This window comes from Triturus cristatus, chromosome 4_1 (genome assembly GCF_964204655.1).
Source record: "Triturus cristatus chromosome 4_1, aTriCri1.1, whole genome shotgun sequence".
In the NCBI taxonomy this organism is placed as follows: domain Eukaryota; kingdom Metazoa; phylum Chordata; class Amphibia; order Caudata; family Salamandridae; genus Triturus; species Triturus cristatus.
Window position 1 is genome coordinate 802,865,337 of NC_140585.1, and position 23,626 is coordinate 802,888,962.

A 23,626-nucleotide genomic window follows, 5' to 3' on the forward strand; every position below is an offset into this window, starting at 1 on the left:
GACTACAGGATTGGGCGGAAACAAATAATATCCTCTCAGACCTACAGTACGGGTTCAGGGCTGGGCTGGGAACTGTAGAGCAGGTCATAAACTTAGATCTATTAATTGACAAATAAGTGCACATGAAAGGTGGCAATCTGTTTTTAGTTTTTGTTGATTTATCTTATGCTTTTGATTTGGTAGCTCACGATAAGTAATGGGCAAACATGACCAACATGGGCATGGATGCCACAATTGTGAACTTCCTTAGAGATTTGTACGCCCAAGGCAGAGGCAGAGTACGTTATGGCCTCAATGGCACTTGTACTGAGCCATTTAAAATAGGAAGAGGGGTGCACCAGGGATACGTAATGGCCCCCTTCTTATTTTACCTCTATATTAACAGCGTAGGTGCCACACTGGCAAGTATATGTGCAGATCTACCCCAGGTGGGACATCGGCCTATACCAGCATTACTTTATGCCGACGATGCGGTGTTAATGGCCTGCCCTCCCATTGCCCTGCAGCGTCTGGTGGACGAGTTCGCTCAGTAAATGTGAAACCTTGGGCTAAAAATCAACATAGGTAAAACCTTCGCCATGAAGATCGGGAAGAAGGCCCCTCGCTGTCGTGACATTTTTATTGAGGGTTCCACCATTCAGATTACAGAGTCTTTTTCATATTTGGGCATTGTTTATAATCAATCAGGGTATTGGCTAGGGGCAATCAAATCAAGGCGATTCCATTTTATGAAAACTACAATGGCCCCATTAAGTTTTGCCAGACAGCTTGGCTTTAAACACCCAAAGGAGATGATGACAATCTACAGTGCAAAGTGTAGATCCTCTGCCATGTATGGGGCTGAGCTATGGGGGCATGGAAAGATCGCTGTATTACAGCTTGAAGAAAATGCCTTTCTCAGGTCTCTTTGCGCTCCCGAAAAGTCACCCAATTTTTGTGTGTCATTCTGAACTAGGTGCCCCCTACATAGCAGACCTGAATAGGATCCAGCCGGTGCTACTATGGCAGAAAATATGGTCATCTGAACACACTATTATAAATCGAGCCATAATTGCAGACTGCCAAAAATCCCCATATGTTTTTAACATCCCGTGGCTCAAATATGTGCATAACTTTTTGATAAATCTCGGCCATCCTGAATATTTTACTCTTCCCGAGAGCCTGACCAATGTGCAGAGGAAAGCCTTGAAACTGAAATGCATTTCATTATTGGAAGAGATCAGATTAGCATCTGAAATCTGTAAACCAACTGTGTTGAGGAATCAAATGATTTTGACTAGTTTTCACATGCAGCCATACCTAGCCAACATCTATTACCCTTGTCACAGGTTTGTGCTTACCCGTTTCCAGCTGGATATCTTCCACCACTTAATTAGCTTTCCTACTCCTAACAACTGGTCACCTGACCTGGGGAATTGCACGTGTGATATTTCACCTCAGAACGCCATGCATACCGTGCTTTTCTGTAAACACTTCTCAAGGTTGAGACAGAAACTCATAAAACCCTTGTTATTACAGTTGGGTTGCAGACATTGTCGCCCGGCGTATATTTATCTGCAAATGCTGCCAAACATTTTCATCTGTTTAGTAATGTCAGGTTCCTTGTTGGTTGTCATCAACTACAGGAAGCTGTTGTAAATAGTAAACATATGATTGTGCTGCGATGACAGTCTTTTTAATACTTTGAGCTTTCTTACTTTTTATACGGAAGAATTTTGTATCTTGTTTTAAACTGAATTTTTTGGTTATTTTAAAGTACTGTCATGGATGTATTATGTAGCTTTTATGATTCATTTTGTGATTTCGAATAAAGCTTACTTTGACAATGCAGGTATTCCATTGTTCAAATAATATAATCAGTCAAAATTTCTGTACACACTACACTTACGTAGGCATGAGATCCTAAAAACAGAACTTAAAAAAACATAAAATACTGCAGTTCTTCAATTAAACAATCTTTAAATATTAAACCTAGAAATTGAAAAGTTTCAAGATTCAATAACCTAAAAGTAACAAAGTGTGGATTACTTGCCTTTATAAATAGTAATTGAATTAATTGCCTCGCTAGTCCTACTTTAACACTACTTTTCTAAATTAATGAGATTGTTGAAAAAATCCTCAACAGCAAAGAGAAAATTCTTAATGCAGCTCTTTCACACATGCTCGAAAATACCTGTCAAGAAAACAGAATTGCGATTGCCTCAAGAATAATGAAAATAGTTTAAATTGTAACAAACCATATACACAGAGTCATTTTAAGGCATGGGGAAAGTGAGTGGTTGGCCATGGCCTCCCCTTTCCAGAGGGTCCACTGTGTGTGATCAGAATACAGCAATAAAATAGTCAATGTGCATTAGATAAAGCCTTTTAATTTCTTTACCTGCTAACTGCTTCCTGTTGCAGCAGTAATTAAGGTCGGCTGGACTGCATTGATGTGGTCAGAGCAATTAGCTGAAGCCAGGTCATAGGGATTGTTGGAGATTGACGATGAGTTTTGCAAGGGTTTCATCTGCTCAGTGCCAGATTGTATATGATATTTTGAAGGGCTTAATGGAATGAAGGACACAGTAGAATTTGCCTCCAAGGAACCAAAGGTACTTCTCCAGCTTTTGCCTAACAACTGAAAAACGAAGCTGGTAGTAACTTGCCCTAGAAACCTACCCTGGGATTGCGCTGGTGACTCTCCTCACTTCCTGCTGTGCTGTGCCTGGTTCCCTGCTCGTCCGGTCTCCCGCCGCCGCCTTGACATCCTGAGCGGCCACGGAGCGGAGACCGGACCACATCCCCCAGTGACCCTAGCGGCCGGAAGCCGCCGCTGACGCCGTGCAGCGCGCCAGGAGGCGCATAAGAACTTGGGCAGACTCCCGCGTCGCGGGACGCGCGCGGGCGGCGCCGGGAGAAGCCCGGGACAAGGGCGGGACAGTCTGTGGCCGTCAGGGGCAGACAGAGGCTGGGCTGGGCTATTCCCCTGTCCACTCACGCCCTACAAGTAAGACTTTTTGAACTGCTGTGACCTAAGTTGCTCATCAAAACTTGTTCATTGCTTTGTGGGCAGCATCTGTGATTGTGGTAATATGGTGGGCAAAGGGAAGCGGGGAATGGGTACTGCCTCTGTTACGGGAACTCTCGACCAGTTCATAACTAGAGCTGTTTCCGTCCTGGAGCACGAAATTTCCATCACTGAACGCCGCCTCTCTGTTGAGCCTATGTATACCAGGCGCTCATCTATTGGCGCATTGGCTCGGGCCAAGTCGCCAGCAAGGTCAGTGGATCATAGAACCTCTAGCCCTAGTCTCACCACATCTTTGCAAAGTGTAAGTGCCCTTGAAGTTATTAATCCCCCTCCCCCAACTGAGGGTCTGGTAAGTCCTGTGGGTATTCCCCCGTTAACCAGGGCTAATAACAAAATAACCAAAGCACCTAGACCAGTTGTTTCTAAGAGGAAGAGAGGTACGGACGCCCAAGGTTTAAGACAGAGTAAAATTTCCAAAACCTCAAAAAATGTGTCTATCCCTCCCCCCCCCCCCCCCCCCCCCCCCACATGAAGCGCACCCGGCATTTCGCGAGGCTTCTAATAGCCCACTTGGCCTACCGCAACCCAATGACATGCTTTCAATGATTGAGCAGCTGATTCGCTCCCTAATGCTGCCCCTTCTGGAAAGAATTAAATTGGTTAGTGATAAAGTTGACAACCTAGAGCAGACAATTCTTGATAATTTTTGTTCTTTAAAGAATGTAGTTAAACATACTGCTAAAGTAAGCGATAACTGTAGCTCTACACATTTAGTCGCCCCACCACCTACTGCTCCTGTTCCTTCTGGTATACCGCCAATGTCAACTCCTGTTAGTCCTGGCTCTGGTCCCTCAAAACCTAGGAACAAAAATCGCGCCCCTACCAAGTAGGCTTCTCAGACAACTGTCGATCCAGAAGTCGATTACACTGAGGTTGATACACAAACTGGTCCCACTGAAAACACTTCTCGTTCTTCCCTGGCCCATATTCAACTTCCTCCCCAGTCTCTTCCCTATGTGGTGGTATTAACTGGTGTCCCCGAATTAAAAAGTTCAAAACCTGAATCCTTTGAAGAACTTAAGAACAAAGTGACCCACTGGCTAAACAAGAACACGCCTATTCCCTATAATATGGATGGGAAAATTCTGTTTGTCAGAAGGGTTAGCTGGGTAGGATCACGGCCCAAAGATGTTTCGGGTGATACTATTATCATTAACTTTAAAGATAGCCGTGTTGCTAGCTTCATATGTGACCATGTTCCTTCTTGGTCTCATTCGGGGATCCAGGTGCATGATTTACATTTTTTCTATATGCAATTTACCACCCGTGAGGATAGGAGGGGCCACGCTTGGATGGGGAGAGGATTTAATTATGTAACCCCTGTTTTGACTAATAATGGCCACAGCGGTGTGTGTAACTTGAACGATATAGATTGACCGGAGGTAGTTCATCTTAGTGTATCCGTTACTGGGGGAGCTTCCTTTATTGCTGATGTGCCTCAGGCGTACCCTGATATCTCTTTCCAGGTTCAGTCTAGCACCCCCTCCCCTTCTGGGGAAAAGGTCCTAAATTTGCCCACCCAATCTTTGAGTCCCCAGGTAGCCATACCTTGTCTTGACACCCAGATTAGGGCATTAGGATTCAGGTTTGGTTCCCTGATTTCCTGGAATGTTGCTGGCCTCAAGGCGAAGATGGACTCTCCCGTATGGATAGAGTTCATAGGTAACTTTGACGTCTGTTTATTCCAAGAGACTTGGTCGGTTGAGCCTTTGTTTTTGCCAGGCTATTTAAATTTCCATATTCCAGCATCCAAGGGTCCTATAGGCCGCCCTATGGGTGGCCTAACTATCTGGGCTCGTCAGGCTCTATTCCCTAAGGCCAGTGAGTTGCAGACCGGGTCCTTAGACATTCAATTAATTAGGTTGCCTTTTGTTTCTATGCAGGATTTGGTTATTTACAACCTTTATCTCAGAGGGACAAAGGGGAAAAGGTCTCAAGTGTTGGCTACCTTGGATTCTCTTATGGATACCTATGGTAGTAAGGAGGGGACGATTATCGCAGGAGATTTTAATGTTACGTTTGAACCCCTTTTAGCTTCGGATTCGGAATGGGGTCTTGATCCTGAGGAGGATCATCGGTGGGATATTCCAGCTTTGGCTCTCCCCCCAATTAAACGTTGGTCCGAGGTCATAGTTCAGGTAAATTCTCTTTGTTATGAGCATGGTCTTAGGGCTTTGAATGGCAGAACCCAGGGTGATAAGTTGGGTGCTAATACTTTTGATAATGGTCGCTCCAAAAGTAGGATAGATTATGTCCTCTGCTGTAACAATTTATGGCATTCCATCAAAGATATGGTGGTGGAACCCAGAGTCGAGAGCGATCATAATCCCATTTGTGTCACACACCAGTGGTGTGTAGCTGGTGTAATTGAACTCCACCCGCCTGAAGTTGTCTCCTCTAATAATATGCGCAGGCTTAGGTGGCGGGAGGTGGTGACTAACGACATGTCCATAGCAAAAATAGAAGCCGACTTGGCCGGAGCTATTTTGCATCTAGAGGGCGTACTGGCATCCGACGAAGGTTTGACCCAAGTAACCGGCATACATGAGTTATTCTTTGAAGGATTAAAGGGACATTTTCTGAAGTCAGTCACTAAAAATAAAAAGTACCCTCCTAGGCGGCTCCGTTGGTATGACAGGGAATGTAGAAATGCTAGATCGAATCTATCTGCTGCTCTTTCAAGTGGCAATAGGACTTGCATCCAGTTGGCAAGGCAGGCTTACAAAAAATGCCTTGTGCAAGCCAAAAAGAATTGGGATGAGCTCTTTTGGCAAGATCTGAAGGTAGCCAGTTATGGGAATGATCCTAGAAGGTTTTGGAATATTATTAAATGAAATAGGGTTGGTGTTGTGATCTGTGCTTGGAACACTGGAATGCTCTCCATGTAATGGAATGGAGTGATGTACATGATGACGTTCACGCATTCCAGGGGGAGAGAGATCGACGGAGAAACGTTGGTGCTGTGCTGTATTGCTGGTCGTTATGTCAAATAAACCTCTGACATCAAGACTACTGGAGAACAGACCCTTTATTACACTGGCGACGAGTTGTTGATGCCTGATTGGGGACAGGTAACGAGCTGAAGCACCAATTCCCCTGCCTTTTGGACTTTGGATCTAAAATACGAATCGTATCTCTCCCACCATCATTGGAATCGGGTGTAGCGAGTGGATGTTTTCAACCCGGTGACGTTGGTGAGATTTCTCTGAATAAGTAACTTTAATATCTTTAAAGAGATCCCTACCGTTCGTGGTCCGGCCGTTGGCCTTCGCGAGCCTTGCATCGGTTGGCCAGCCTGATATTCCTCTAAATTATGTGGCCCAGGACGAGTGGCTTAAGTATTTTAAGCCCCAGTATGCCTGTAGCCTTTCACATATTCCTTCTGTAACAATCTCATAAGTTTTTTACAGCAAAGGCCCTTTCAGCCCTAAAGATGCCTTAATAGTATTGGCCTCAGTAGCTACCGGACGTGCACCTGGATCAGTTCCGTCTGATGTCTTTCTCCAGAATAGAACCTGTTGGAGCAAGTACATTGCACTAGTGGCCAACGCGGTGGCTGAAGGTGCCCCTGTACCAAAATCGTGGGGGGGCGCTATTATTATTCCAGTTTTTAAAAAAGGCAATAAGGCTCTCCCGTGTAACTACAGACCCATTAGTCTGATAGACACCATTCAGAAGATCATTGGGAGGATGGTCTTGAATCTAATATTAGATTGGGAAGAGGACAACGGGGTTTTATCTACATTTCAAGCTGGCTTTCGTAGATCCATCAGCACAGTGGACCAGGTCTTTCGCTTTATCCAATTATATTGGAAGGTTGTGACTCTGGGGAAAGGCAGTCTCTTTGTTGCTTTTGTCGACTTAAGAGCTGCCTTTGACCTAGTCCCACGCTCTAGGCTGTGGCTTGTCCTAGCAAAGTTGGGACTTTCCCCGGAAGTCCTGACTCTGGTTATGAGACTACACGAGTCCAATTTTGCTAAAGTTCAATGGGAAGGTTTTAATGATGTTACTCCTGAGTTCCCAGTCGAGCGTGGTGTACGCCAAGGCTGTACTATGGCTCCGACGCTCTTCTCTTTGTATATAAATGGGATTGTAGATCTTATGCTCAGTGTTCATACAGATGCTCCCAAGCTGGCAGGGATAGTTACCCCAATATTGATGTTTGCGGACGACACTCTTATTGTGTCAAAAACGCCAAGTGGTCTGCAAAGAGCCCTGTCTGTCTTTGACGATTTCTGTTTAGCCCAGGGTCTGGAAGTAAATGTATCTAAGACCAAACTCATGGTTTTTAATCCACCTTCTAGTTATAGAGCGAGGAAGTTCTTCATGAATGCTCAGCCACTAGAGGAGGTCAATAGTTTTATATATCTTGGTATGCACATATCTAATGACAACAAGTGGAGCAAGCATATCATGACAACCTCCCTGAAATTTCGGCAGATTACTGGGGTCTTACTCAACGAGTTCAAAACCTCCCTCACCAAGCCGATTAAACCTGTTCTCCAAGTTTATGAGGCAAAGGCTCTAAGCTCTGTCTTGTATGGGGCTGAGCTATGGGGTCTTGACTCGTTGAGCCCATTAATGGTAGTTGAAAATAAATTCTTACGTAGTATTACAGGCCTTCCCCAGAGTACTCCCTTGGTCCCTTTAAGATATGATCTAGGTAGGAGAGCTATCCTGGAACTAGCCAATCTCCGTCCGGTTTTATACTGGCGGAGGTTGTGGACTACTCCGGAGCTCTCGTCTTATGCCAGGGGGCTCTTGGATGTCATCAAGTCTGATACTTTTCATAAGGTTGGTTGGCTGAGGAAGATACGTGCGGCCCTCGTAGACCTGGGCTTGGTGGGGTTGTGGAATGATCCAATGACAACGATATTCCCCTCAAAGAGCTCTTTGAAAATGTTATATTGGGAACATATTGATTATAAGACCTGGAGCCAAGTCAACCGTTCTTGGATGACTAACTGGTTCTTAGAGATAAAGGTTACTCCAACCCTAGAAACCTACTGGGACTTGATTACTAAACCAAGTGACAGGAAATTATATTTTCAGCTACGAGTAGGTTCCTTGCCACTCAGGTCCCTTACAAGTAGGTGGTCGAGTGCTGGTAATGATACATGCCCCGCATGTGGCATGCAGTCTGAATCAATTGGCCATTTTCTGTTTGTCTGCCCCGTCTAAATAGACCCTAGGCGTATCTGGTTGTCCCCATTGTGTAGGGTTTTGGGCACAAGGAGTAGTCTTGTGGCCCTAAGGATCTTACGTACTAATACCCTTCCGATTATTTCTATTGGTCTTGCCAAATATTTGGGCTGGGCATGGAATTTAAGGAATAAATCGGTACGCTCACTCTGCTAGTTCTCAAATGAGCCTTGTACGGTAGGGCCAGGGAGTACTCTTGCTGTTTTATCTTTTTGTATTTATATATGTTATCTCACCATCTAGTCATCTGAATTACTGTTTAATCTTTTTTTTATATTCATATTTTAATATTTATTATATGATGTATTTTATGGTTCCTTGCATCCATTAGGGTGCTTTTATTGTACTTGTATTTATGTGATACTTGTGTCTTTTATGAAATTTGAACTTTCGAATAAAGACTATGATGATGATGATGTAACTTGCTTCTCATATGCCTCTGCACTAGGAAACATCTTTGAGAGCCCTCGGAGCTTTCATTATTTTCATGACAGAGTAGTGTGTCAGCACCAGCTTGTTATATTATCGGTCACAGTCACTAATGGTTCCACTTCAGACATTTGACCCTGCAGGCTTCAGCACATTTGAAATTGTCATACTGGGCAAATGACTTAGTGGCAGATATACACACGTACCTGAAAAATGGGAAACTAATCCTGGCTCCTTGACAGTCATATAGAACATCATGCCAATTTTTTCCAGATCAGCAAATGGAGGTTAACACTGTTATCACTGGCCGGATTTTATAAAATGAGAGTGATCGGAGATGTAACTTTGCTGTCACATCCGAAGCCTGTCCAACACTTGTTGACCTACCAGATAGCTCCTTTTTCACTGAAATAGGCATGTGCAACCCAGTGATGGCTCTAAGGTAAGAAATCTGGGCCTATAAGATCTGTGTAACCACATGGATGGCTCCATTGCCAGGGGCCTGAGCATGTAAAAGGTCTGTAACGTTGGGAAAGAGGTTCATTGTCAGATATCGGATCTTTACAGCAGTTTATTATTTTAATAAACTTTATTGACATATAGGGATATTACACAGACACTACATACCATAAGGAGTCCTTCTACAACGTTCCACTGTCCCCGCCAAATCTCATATAGGCAACGGAAGTATTACTGCTCATGCGGGAACTACAGATGTATCCAATAGACATAAATGCAGAATAACACCACAAAGTTCTCGTATATAAATCAAAAGTAGGTATTAATGTTCTGCAAATCATAGGATTCAACCTCATAAAAAATGTAATGATACGATAGTAAAAGGCACAATTCACAGTCTGCGTATCTCCCAAGTCAATATATAACAGTGTAAACCCCCCTCTCCCAACCTGCTTTCGTGTTCAGGAATCTGATCTTTATAAGATCTGCATAGACTGAGAGATAACTTGCTAAATGCCTGGGCTTTTAAGTGTTTCAGACCTGATTTACTGTTGTTCTTTGTGTATCCACTCTAATAGGTCTACCTTCCTTTTCCTGCGTCTCTAAGAGCTATGTTACTTGAAGGGTAGCTCTTTGTGACATTAGGGCAAACATTGCTGGATTATACATAAGCATGTAAGATATGTGTTATCTGAACATTATCTTTACTGACTAAGCCAGTGAAATCTCTGTATGTCAATGGAATGTTCTTCTGGATGAGTCATTCTTTAGCCTATAAAATCTTCGTAAGCTGATGGGTGTGCCTGAGCAGAGACCGGGCAGGACGTGTCTCCCCAGTGCTCCGCCGAAGGCCTCCCAGTGCAAATAAATGCAGTTTAAAATAATGCCCTTTATCCTCTAGAGGCACTTGAGGCCTCTAGTGCTTACAACAACAAATAAAATAGCCCAGAACAAGCATTTTCGGTGGTCAACGACTTTCTCTATACCGACTCGATGGAAGAAGCCACAGTTAAGATGGCCGCCTAAGTGCTGGTGTCTCTACCCTATTGGTGGCAGCAAAACAATGAAGCGATCTGCCACATGGAAGAATAGCAATGAGCGGGGCTACAAGATTTTACGATTTATAGGCGGCGGGTAGAGGTGTGTAGATCAATCAATCCCATCAAGAGGTGTGATTGACGGGGACTGAATGCTGGCGGGCTAGACTTCAACATGGGATTTCAGAGCCCACCTACGCAATCATCCCACATGTTTCAACTCTCTCATGCTCATGTAACCCATATCCAGTAAAACAATGTCCAGTGGCACAGTTGAAGAGTCCTGGTCGGGTGTCTCAGATAACATCATGTTTCCCCACACTTTCATGCAGTTTGTTGATACCCTGACAACGGTTTGGACACCCACCTATTATCACAAATTCACACCCTGTGGGATGCACAGACTAAATTTATAACCCCTTCCCCTTCATAGATGACATTAACAAAATGCATCATCCCAACAAGAGCCTATAGGAATGACACCAGAGTGCATAGGTAGATACTGCCACATACCAGACTCAGCATGCCCCAGATGGTGCCGCTGTGAGGGCTTATATTTTACAAATGTTATGGGCGTGCCCCGAGCTACACTCTTTCTAGAAGGGAGTGAAACGGACGCTTGAGGAGTGCATTGGGAAGGAGATCCCGCGAACCCTGGGGTACTGCCTGCTGAGTTGGTTCCCCCACCCCACAAGGACTAAGATCACAGGGAGGTTCCAAGACTTAGCATATATCATTGCAAAAACATGAGATAACTAGGAACTGGAAGGCAACGGGTGGTCTGCAAATTGCAGTATGGAAGAGAGAGCTGCTCGAATGGGCGAGCTGCGAGGGCAAGATACTTTTGAGGGAGGCATAGGGAACATGGACAGAGCTGGGGTACGCTAGTAGATGACCTGGTCAACCCGAAGCCGGACTCACCGGCGGACTCCCCTGTAGAATCCCTGTGATGATTTGTAAGTTACACAGCTGTTGGCTCATTCCCAGATACCACCCTTTAAGATTCACGAAATACGCAGAAGCGGCACTTGGCAGAGGGAACCCTCTGGCCCGAGCCCTGCTGTTAGGATGCTTTACCTATTCCTTTTCCAATATGCCAACTGGGTTGTCGTTTAGGAGGTGATGTACTGACCCGCAGGGGTGGGAGGGGGAATTGAGGGAAATGTTTGACTGCTTTTTTTGATTTATTGACACATATTTGGTTGTGTACTATACTGAGGTCCCACATGCTATATGCAGGCGTGCCAACAATGCTGAATGTATTGCATGCATCTAAAAACACAATAAAATCTGTTTTAAAATAAAAACAAGAGCCTATAGGAAATTGAATTATGTGCTGTGGTTGTGAGACCTCACCATGTATTAATCTTACAGTCTTTATCAGTCCCTGTTAAGTTTTTTAACAAAACCCTTAGCTCCTTACTAGGTACTTGTGGCTCAGAGCAGTCAAGCAGTCCGACTTAGTCAAAGGAACAAGTGTAAAGCATTAAGAAGTACCAAAAGAGTTAATAAGTAAGAGATGCAAAACAATAAAAATCCACCACCAATTTATTTTAAAAAGTGTATTTTTATCTTCAATTAGATACCAAAACAACAAAAATTTATTGATGGGATCCTGAGATATGATTTTCCAAATGTAAGTAAAAGACTTTAACTTTAACTATTGGATGCAATAAATTGTTACAATCGGTAGTAGCTAAACGGGCCAAAACACCTATTAGAATCGGCTTGGAGTGGCCATAATAGGCAGGGACAGTCACAGGGACCATTTAGATCCAAGGGGACAGTTTACCTGTCGTAGTCAGCGGTTTTAGTGTCCTCAGTGTACTTTCTCCCTATAATGCAGTCCAGCCAAGAATTGATCCTGAAGCTAAAGTTGCAGAAGATATGCAGTAAGTTTTCATTGAGTTCCACAAACTTAAGGGGTCATTACTGGCCTCAGGACTCGATGTCCACTTTGCAGCAGGGGAGTCCAGTGCAGTTCTAGTTGCCACTGGACAACTGGTCTCCTGGTTACAGCAGGTTCAGCAGTCGCTTACAGGTAAGCAAATCATTGTCTTTGAAGGACTAGAGTTGCCTTCAACTTAGACTATGGGTCCCACAGGTTTGGGGGTATCTCGGGAAAGTGTGGAGTCTTATCACCCAGCAGTAGGGGTTCTTGGCAGCTTTGCTCTCGACAGGTGCAAGTTGCTTTAGCTTTTGTTGACCACTTTTAGGCTGTCTTATTTGTAAGGTGGGAGGACTCACTAGCCAATGGGGAAATAGTTCCCATGGGGCTACCTTTCCCACTTTACATTACTTATTGGGGGCTTGCCAAAAAACAATCTGAGGATAAGCCTCTCCACTCAAATCCAAGATGGCGAAGCCTTCTGTACCTGTGAGGTGCCCTGGGGTGCACCCAGCATAATAAGCTGCTCCTCCTGGAAAAACGGTTTGGCAACTGATTTTTCCCCATCTAGAAAAGATGCCAGCCTGTCTGCCTTCACAAAGGAACAGGCAGGCAAAGATGTGATTGCCATTTGCTTCTCTGAGGCAGTAGCCAATTTGTAGCTGGGCCATCTGTGGTCACTGCCCCCTTTTCATCCTCCCTTCAGCACTTCTCTTTTTTCCCTGTACTTGGGCGTACTTCATGCTTCCGTTCACAGAAACAATACTCGCAAACAGTTTATAGAACGCTAAAAAATGCAACAGATGATCTATAACAGAGGAAGAAGTTAAAATAGCAATATCGGTGAAATACAGCAGTGTTAAACGTGGTGCTAAAATATTTGCAAAAACCGTGATAGCAGGATAGAATCCCTTTTGGCCTGAAATTGTTTCCCCCTATTATTCTGGTCTTGTCCAATATACACAAACATTAGATAGCATTAGGCTAGCTGTTAACATAATAGACATGGCTGAATGCACCAACATCAAAACCACCCTACTAGCAATAGAGTACAAAGCTAGGGTGAGACTCCAACCTCACATATCAAAATGGTTCTTGGCATCATAGCAATCACCCAGGGGAAGATAAAGATTAACAGCATGCTCTTCACATATTTAATATTAAGCAGAGGAACTAGGCAAATCTGTCCCCCTCTTTTCTTATATTTGCATTGTCAATTGAGCCACTTCTTCGTAGAATCAAAAATAAAAGCCATCAATACTAGGCCTACAGACCAATATCGGTTATCACAAAACTGCCCAAAATTAAAATTACATAAATCACCGGAGGCAAAGATAAATATTAATGGCATGCTAACTATATATCTGATACTAAGCAGAGGAACTAGACAAGGCTGCCCCCTCCCTTATATTCACACTGTCAATTGAGCCCCTATATAAAATGTCAATATTAAGCCTGCAGACCATTCCCTTTCATCAATGCCGACTAAGTGCTGTGCTACATCACCCAAGCAGGAGAATCTAATTGTCAGCTATCCAACAAGCTGAACAAATTCTCAAAAGCCACAGCCATTAAAATTAAGCGTAATAAATCTGTAGGAATCAACGTGACAGACCACTTAGAATTAAATCAAATCCCCTTTGGAAGGGGCAGAATTTATTTACTCCAGTGAAACATTTCTCAGTCCTCCCTCCACTCTCACAAACTTTAATAATTTTAATATACCAACATCTGTGGCACATTGTTCAAGGATCATTATAGATGGGGGCATCTTGAACTATCCTGGTTAGGGGGCATGGCCTGTATGAATCAATTTTAGCCCCTAACCGGTGTATTCCCCACAAATGCTTCTGCTCAAATTTCCCAATTCAACAGCAAACTAGAGTAAACAAAAACTGCTGACTTTTCTATGGCACATTAAGACCCTAAGAATATCACAACATTATGCGGTTTCCCCCGTCACCACCACATCACCCAACACCGCCACTATCTCCACTGGCTCCCCATCGCAAGAAAAATAACCTTCAAGCTCCTCACCCACAATTCCAAGGCCCCCCACAACAACGGACCAACATACCTCAAAGGTCGCCTCTCCTTCCACGCACCCAAGAGATACCTCCGATCAGCTGACCTCTCTCAGGCCACCATCCACACATTTACAAGACCAGAACAGGAGGGAAGTCCTTCTCTTACCTCGCAGCCAAAGCCAGGAACGACCTCCACCTCTGCCTCCGGCCAACCCCCACACTGCCCCAGTTCAGGAAAGACCTCAAGACTTGGCTCTTCGGGTGACCACATTACGCTACAGAGTCCCCTCAACCCCCATAGCGCCTTGAGACCCTTGCGGTTGAGTAGCTGCGCATTATAAACCCCTGATTGATTGATGCTGTCACTCAAAAGTGGAGAAAAGGTTGGGATTTCACAATGTTGGCAAATACCTTCTATCAACCTTAATAACACCTGCTCTGGTGTAGACAGAGAGACCCTACATAAAACCCTGCATCCAACTAAAACAAAAGAATATCACTATCCCCTTACAGAATCTTCTATGGCTAGATCTCTCACCAACAGCCCATTATTGAGAGAACTTCCTATTTCATAAGTGTGTTGTTGGTCATTTGGGACAGGGTAGGAAGGCAAAACGTCATCTTGTTTCTAGCTCCATTGAGACTCCTAGTGCATAATCCAAATTCATGCCCCCCCCCATCCCACCAGCATGACCAACCTCCGCTTTAGAACATAGAATCAAACTCACACCCCCTTCTGAAAGACCTATATAGTAAGAGGGAATCACTAACTGACTGTTCAGGAATTCGATTTGGCCTCATTCGACATCATCTGATTAATCCAGCTCTTAAATTGGGCCTAATTGGTAATCGCAAAGAAAAGGGCAGTAGGTATCTTGCAACATTTTAAATCTCTTCAATGAAAAGATGGCATGCAAAGGCATCAACAACCTTTGGTTGCGTCTAAATAGCGTAGTCACCCAGACCAAGCAAAAATATATGCTGAAATACAAAACAGAACCAGGCAGTGAAATATCATTAAAAGAATGGGGTACAATTTGGGTAGGAGCCTAAAATGTTTCTATTTGCACCCAAGTAACTATAAGATGGTACCTTACCCTGCCAGGGTAAAAAGCGTAGTGTACCACATGTGGTAGTCCTGCCCCAAAATACAGAATACAGGATTATTGGGGTAGGTCGATGCAAATAATGGCTGCAATCCTACAAATAGCATTAGAACTAGATCAACTTGCGATACTGCTGGGCAGTAGAGGCGAATATTAACAATATACCGCTACCACTTCCCGGCTACTAACACATAAGTTGCTAGTAACCAAATTATCCATTGCTGAATTTTTGAAACTCCCAGAATCACCTCCTTTAAGTAGTTGGTGGGCATGATTGATATTTTTTTTTTTTTATTAGACCCTATTTGGAACGCTTACAACAATGTTAATGACTTTCATGCCCAATAATATATATATATATATATATATATATATATATATATATATATATATATATATATATATATATATATATATATATATATATATATATATATATATATATATATATATATTTATTCTTTGCAAATTGTAGAATTTTGGATAACATATACCAATAAAGAAATATATGTACAGCATTTAAAATCTAATATAAACACTTGGAGAAAATATTTGTAACGTAACATGAGAGGCTGTTAGAAGCCACTGGCATTAATGTAAAATGTTCACTGGTCCTGCTTTACGAAGCCTGAGCCTGCATATTCTCTGTAACCCAAGGGGTAACTCTTAGGCCTGAGCCTGTAAGAAATAGGTTCCCTGAGAGATTGCTGTCTGGATCATTAAGACTTGTTAGCTGAAGAGTGGTTTTCATAAAGAAGCTCTACTTATTGGGTTACCCAAATCCCAATAAGTAGGCCTTTTTTATGAGACCTTAGCTTGTATGGAATATAGTGATTTACAGCTTTGACAGGGGTAAGAAGTGTTCATTAAATATGACAATCCACTACAGCCTATGAAGACCTAAGTCTAGAAGTTCTAAGTAAGTTGCATGACCCTATAATATGTTAGCTCTTTGGTGTGATTTGCAGGCCACCAGTTTGAGACCGGTCAAGATCAGCTCAGTCTTTCATCCTTTCACGGTTGATAAATAGGAGTTGAATTGGTAGTAACTTTTAAGTTCCCAAGTCTGTACAATATGTGGTTCTAGAGAACCACCTTCCCTGAATGAAGATTGAGCCTGATTAAGATCTGTGTAAAGTGAGAGATTGCTCTGCTTTCTAAAGATTACTTCTGTATGAATTTTTGTTGCCTGTGCTCGCCAAAATCCGAGATTATGACCTCTCTGTTAAGTGGAACTAATGCTAAATTTCCTTTCTTTGTATTGGGAAAGGAGGCCTGATGCTGTTAAGGACACTAGTGTAACTTCCAGGACTATCCACCATAGGTGTATGTCTCCTTTATAAATAACAATGCAAAGTCTGTAAAATTACATGTGTATAGTATGTATTTTTTAATATTAACAATCTGCTGGCCAGATCATTGCAACCATGCATGGCCCCAACAAATCATTATAGATGAGAAGTTCCTTCTGTTGTAGCACCAGGATGCAAATAAATGTTGAGTTGCATGCTTTCCGAATATGCTACGACTAATAATCTGCTCAGAATGGGAAAATACCTTGTAATATACATTTCATAGTTTAATATCGTAGACTGAATAGCTATGCCTTAAGACTAACAGTTTATAGCCCCAGACAGAAGAACTGCCACTCAGGGTACAGCAACCTTGGATTTTAGGCAGCACACGTCCAATATCCTCATACAAGTCATTAAATAGCAGCAACTGCTGTCTTGTACCAAAAAATAACTTGAACAGTATGTATCCTCCAACACAGTATAAATTATCACTTAAATATCAGCTGTAAATATAATGTGGAAACGCGCTAATTTTCTTCAACCATGAGTCAATATATAGTTTTCTAAAAATACACACGATTTGCCCTCAAATACGTTTTTATTTTAGCAAATAAACTCATTTTCAGGTTGCAACTATCGGCAATCATTATTTTCAAGGAAATATATGCTTTACATGTTTGTTGATATTCTAGCTTGCTCCCCAAACATTAGCATGTTATTTACAATACATTCTCATATTTACTAGTACCCCACAAACCCAAATATAGCCTTAAATGCTGATTTATCAACATCTCATGTCAGGGATGTCAGTTATTCCAGAGATTCTTGCCATAGGGAGGGGAGGCCACAAAATGCCAGGCCTTCTCACCTTATGCCAGGGTTCACAGCAGACATTGTGAATGGCCCACCTGAGCCAGGAATGCTCACTGTGTGACAGTAGCGGTCACAAAATTGGTAGTGATGACCTCAAGAACAAAATTCCATGCAGAAAATTCTATCTCATGTCTAGAATGGCCACCAGATATTGGAACCACCCCACCCCTTCACTCTCTGTGAAGGGTGATCACACTATACTAAGTATCCCACTCCCTTTTCCTGGGGTGATGATATAGTAAACATGAGCACCATATTTCAGTTATACGCCACAAAACACACACCAGTTTAAAACTACTGTCAGGCAATGCACATAAAGCCACGCTGAGGTTTCTGTCTTTCTCAGCCCGCCCATGCATCATAAATGCTGCTGTGTTTGGGAGTTTGGAGCCAAATGAGACTTGCCCAATACTCAGATGCTCAGTAAGTATGTGTGCGTACTGCTCTGCAGCTTTCCTACTGCCAGACAACACACTGAGAAGAATGCATAGCAGCTTGATGATCTCCTACTCTTTTCTCCTTGTTTCTCCCCATGGCACACTGCCTTAAGCCCCCTGAGACCACAACAGCATTCCAGCCTTCCTTCTGCAAGTAGGGTCATACTTTTGTCCATTTTAGATTTCTTCATTTTTCTTTATAATTTCTAACCCATATTGGGGCTCAAAATAATTCTTCGCCTATGGCTCCATGATTACTTAAGATATGCCTGCATATATCCCCCCCCCCAATACTCACCCCCCAAACCTGCATTGTATTAATGTTACTGTGGTGTACTACAGATGGCACACAAATTCCTATAACTGATTTTTAATTTAAGCACAGTTTTTCAGGTACGAAAACATGTAAAATAGGTATTACATCATGATGGACACCTAACTATTTCTGGACATTATACTAATTATATAAGAGATGGGAGTTGTTATGAAATAAATTACACTAATAAATCCCAAATAAGCTACTATGAAACCTAAAAAAATGCTTACCTTTAATTGCAAATGTTGCAGTGATAATATCAATGATGTCATAAAAGTCTGTAAAATTACATGTGTATAGTATGTATTTTTTAATATTAACATATTTAATATGTGGGTTAATTAACAGTGCGGGGCGAGGGCGCGAGTTACCTTAGGGCACGAGCTATAGTTACTTGATCTAATTATAACTATTTTTAGTTATTATTTTTTGTTTTAAAAGTTACGTTGTCACTGAAAATTTCACCTAACTATAATGGTACTTTAACCTTTGTTTTTTAGTGAATTTCTATTTTTTTTTATGTCGAGTAATATTTTCTGCGTCAATCACAAATGTGGAATGCATCACCAGTTCTAGATTCCAAAATGATTGTCTACCCAGTGCTTGTAATTGCAAACTTTCTTTATTCTTCACATCAAAAATTTGCTCAAACAGCCAACACGTTTCATCCAACTTCTGTGGACTTCCTCAGGGCGTAATATCTAGTTATGTTCTTCCAAGCTTCGTGCCATTTAAATCAACACTGTTTAGTTCCTGTACCACAGTGTGTGTCTTTCGTTTGAACTATTTCCTCCTGTATCCAGGTTAAGTTCAATATTACTCGGCTCCTGTGCCGCGCTGTGTATCCATTTACACTGCCATGGTCCGCGTCTTGACCGCCTGTTGCCCTGCTTCCAATCCCCTGCAGGCAGCCAACCCCACGCTGCACATGGCCCTAGGCTGTGCGCAGTGGGGAGTACACCAATCCCTGTGGCTAACCCACCCGGAGGCAACCCAGCGGTTTGTTGTGTGCGGTGGGAGGTTGGCCACAGGGCCTGGCCGACCACCCCGCAAGCAGCTAACCCCACGCTGCAGTTTGCCAGGGTGTTTTGGCCACAGGGCTCACCTGAAGACAGCCAACCCCTGCAGGCTGCCAGCCCCATGTCGTGTCCATACTTTGTTTTGTGCTCTGTAGGGTTGACCTTCAGGCCTCATGGACCCCATCCCCGAGGCCAAAACATTTATATTAAGGGTAAAGGGCCGTACAGAGCCCCCTTCTCAAGCCTTAATCGACCCTGGGGCTGAATTCCATTTAAAAGAGGAAGGGGCCAAATGGTCTCCTCCCTGAGCCTATTGTGACCCTAGGCTCCCCATTCCCCAGGGCCTCTCCTTCCATTAACAAACTAGTCAACAAGCATTGAAAATGCAATAGGTCTCGCCTTTGATTTAGTTAAAGCTATTTGCTTTGCTAATGGTATTGTATAGCAAAGCAAATAGCTTTAACATAATGAAAGGCGAGACCTAATGTTAGTGTCAGTCAGTGTCAGTCAGTCAGTGTCAGCGGGCACCCCGCTCCAAATGAAAGTAATAAAAATAAGTAAATAAACGTAGCGCGGTGTCCTTGAAGCGGGCACCGCGCTCCACATTAATGTATGTAATGATATATTTTGTGTAATGTTTGTTTGGCATCTGCAATGTGTTGTCACTATTCCCAATGCTGTTCGCTTAACAAGTGACTGACGTGAGTGATTTGTCGGTACAGTTTTGCCTAAACAGTATGTAAATAGGTAATGAAATAACTCAATAAAATGTTATTTTTGCTCTTACACCAGACATTCCTATTGCTTCTTTAATTACTCTGGCTCCTTCTTTTAACTATGGATAGCCACTAGGAAACATGAAAACACAGCACACGAGGTCGTAACCCGAATAAAAGGTGTGGTACTCTGGAGACCATAACATCCTCATCGTGGAATATTTATTGGAGGTGGTGGGGAGTGTATGAGTGCATACCTGAAAGTAGAAACGTAAACCATTCAAAAAGGCACAGGGCTTCTTGGAGCATGGCTTGTGATTCGGGCTCATGCGTGCAATGGTGCACATTATTTCATGACTCCAACACATGTTACCCTGGCGACGCTCTGCCAAGGTGTGAGCGGTGCCATTGGTGGGGCCGTTTGCACAAGTGGTCTGGTCTATGCAGAAGCTAAGAGCATCTCTAACAGGCTTTTGAATCTAGAAGGACGGTAGGGCTGGGCGCAGTCATTCACATACAAGGGACTCTGGGGAGTGATCCTGCCCCAGCCACTCCAGCCTGTTAATGCTTCTGATAGCCATAAATGCTAGTCTGACTCTGGGGTCCAGAAGATCCACCGAGAAAGCTGCCACTACAACCCACCCACGCTGACCCATTAGCCATGCCTTCCAGGCCTGAGACCCCACTGAAGTCACAGGTGCACCCAGAGCACCCCTCAGCCATGCCTTCCGGGTACGAGACCCCACTGAAGTCATGGGTGCACCCTGAAAGCCGCCGCATCACCCCTCCCTCGCTGACCCCTCGGCCATGCCTTCCAGGCCTGAGACCCAACTGAAGTCACAGGTGCACCCTGACATCCGCCGCATCACCCCCCCCCCCCCCACACACACACACACTGACCCATCAGCCATGAGTTCCAGGCCAGTCCACTGAAGTCACGGGTGCACCCTAAAAGCTCTCACTTCACCCTTCCCCCACACTGACCCCTCAGCCATGCCTTCCAGGTCCGAGACCGCACTGAAGTCACGGGTGCACCCTGAAATCCGCCTCATCACCACTCCCCCACACTGACCCCTCAGCCATGCCGTCCAGGTTAAAGACCCCACTGAAGTCACGGGTGCGCCCTGAAAGCTGCCACAACACCCCTCCACGCTGACCCCTCAGCCATGCCTTCCAGGCCACAGACCCCACTGAAGTCACGGGTGCACCTTTAAAGGTGCCACTTCACCCCTCCCCCACACTGACCCCTCAGCCATGCCTTCCAGGCCAGTCCACTGAAGTCACGGGTGCACCCTGAAAGCTCTCTCTTCACCCATCCCCCACACTGACCCCTCAGCCATGCCTTCCAGGTCTGAGACCCCACTGAAGTCACGGGTGCACCCTGAAATACAGAGCTGCCGACTTTAGAGCTGAGGAGCAGGTTCGAGAGTCTCGGCGCCAGCTCTACATCCTGGGATTCTGGGCGAATCACTTAATCTCCCCCGTGCCGACCAAAAATGAATGTGTACTTGTGTAATGTAACTAGTGCGCATTTAAAGCTCTCCAATACCTTCGGGTCCAGTTTGCATGATTTCCCCCCCCAGATTCAATGCGATGAGGTGCCTGGAAATCTTTCCTCGCCCACAACATGTTTCTAATCTAAATTGATTCCTTCACTTTAACGTCCCAATACCACTTAATCTATTGGCCAAGCCTTCAGGGTCAGACTCGACGCCAACAAGCATTGGCACAGCCAAGGATGAACATTTAACAAAAAAAAGTAACAAGGGAGACGGATACGAAACAAGAGAGACGCACGCAAGATGTACACCAGAGCTGTGCACGCCAAAGCCCTGAACAACCAAAAATAAGTAAATAAACGGAGCGCAGTGTCCCTGAAGCGGGCACCGCGCTCCAAATGAAAGTAATAACAAGAGACGAGCCCCCCCTCCGCTGCTAGGCAACCTGCGACGCTGGGCCAATCCCAGCACGGCTCGCGGTGACCTAGGACCTTGCAGAGTGGTTGAGAAAGGGGGGGGGTCTTACATGTAAGTGTTATTTAGCCCCGGCGAGGTTGTTATCCCTGGGGCTTATAGAGCCCATGAAGGGGGGGCGGCCTTGTGCCTCCCTTCGTTTTCACCAATAAAGTCCCAGGGAGGTGGTGTTCCTCTGGGCTCAGTGGGCTTTAGAAGGGGGACCCATGCCCCCCTCCTTTAAAAAATAAAATAAAAAAATCCATGTCTTTCGGCCCAACCGCTGTATTCAAAACCTGTGCTTGTTTTAAAAAATATATATTCTATTATTGTTTTTGCCATGGATTTGCAGCACCACATCTAAGAGGTAAGGGTAGAATTACCCTGCCTCCTTTTCTTTTATTTAAAATGTTTTGTGGGACTCTGCTGAAGCAGAGTCCCAAGATGGCTGCCAGCACTTCCTGGTTGATTGTTGGCATCCAATCAAATCTCATCATGAGATCTGTGCTTAGGCTCCGACCAGATATCCTTACTTGCTTTCCCCTAAATTTCTCAACAACTAATGAACTGATTTACACCGGATACCTGAAATTGTGACCTTTAAACCAAAATCTAACTTCCTGCCAAATGTGGTGTAATTCCGACCAGCGGTTCAGGCTGTAGTCCTGTTCAAATCTCCTATGGGAATTAACATGGGAAATCGTATTGTTTTCAACCCTCCCTAAAACTTTCCATGCACAACAAAACTCACTATAACACTTTTTTGGGAAAATTTCGTGAAGATTCGTCAATCGGTGCAAAAGATATAGGCAAGTCAAAAAAACCTTTGTTCTAAAGAATCATGGCCCTAATTATAACTACCTACTAACGACTATACATATATATATTCAGTGAAAAAACCATAGGTTTCAGGGACGATATAGTTAGAAATTAGCATTTAAAAAAACCTTAGAAATTCACAGAAAAAAACTGCAGGTTTCAGGGATGTTATTGTTAGTTGGACATTTCACCCGTACAAAACCAGAGAAATTCGGCGGTTATAGTTAGTTCAGCTAACTAAAACTCGCGCCCCCGTAATGCACTGCTGATGACGTCACGTATTACATCATTCATGATATATATATATATATATATATATATATATATCAAAGAAACTTCCCAAAGTGCAATGGCGCACAGCTGCAGGAACGGACAACTTCACTCGCCGATGCTTTCAAATCTTGTTTATTGGATATAAATTACGTGCCTAGTCCATGACGCGTTTCTAGCCACTCGGCCCTTGCTCACATGACAGCGTTACGTGCAATAACATTGTATTTAAAGGAAAAAACACCAACCACCACCTGAAAATAATCAAATGGCATTGCTAAAGGAAATAGAAAAAATACTGTAGCGTACTGATACATATTAAGACCATTAACTGTCGTTTTCCAGGCATGATATTAGAAAAGACACAATTCTTTGCAATATATAATCGTTGTAACTTATAAATTGTACATAATCAAATTAATCAGAAAAATACATATACCAATACAGGTAGTGCAATTGCTAGTCACATGATCAAATATATTTGGTTTTGCTAAAACATTGGATCTGTCCTTAAATATACAAATATATACAATGTATCGAGTTGGCTACAAAACAACTCATAGGGTTTCAATAAAGACAAAATGAGAGAACAATTAAAAAAGAATGCTCTCAATAGATCTTTAGCAAAAACGATATAAGTAAATGAAAATTCGTGATACTAGGTACCAATACCCTTATTAACGAACATTGTGGTGACTCTACTAGCTC

At 43.5% G+C, this 23,626-nt stretch overlaps 1 protein-coding gene across 2 annotated transcripts in view; it reads left to right on the plus strand.

Annotated features, from left to right (window-relative positions):
• Positions 1 to 23,626, plus strand: part of XPOT (exportin for tRNA) — a 464,061-nt gene that overhangs the window by 136,020 nt on the left and 304,415 nt on the right. The window contains exon 7 of one of the 2 annotated variants that reach the window (XM_085653408.1): positions 11,783 to 11,836. The exons of the other annotated variant lie outside the window; for it this stretch is intronic. Coding sequence (XP_085509534.1) covers positions 11,783 to 11,836 — 54 coding nt within the window. The remainder of the gene's footprint in view (positions 1 to 11,782; positions 11,837 to 23,626) is intronic. 2 annotated transcript variants of the gene reach the window in all.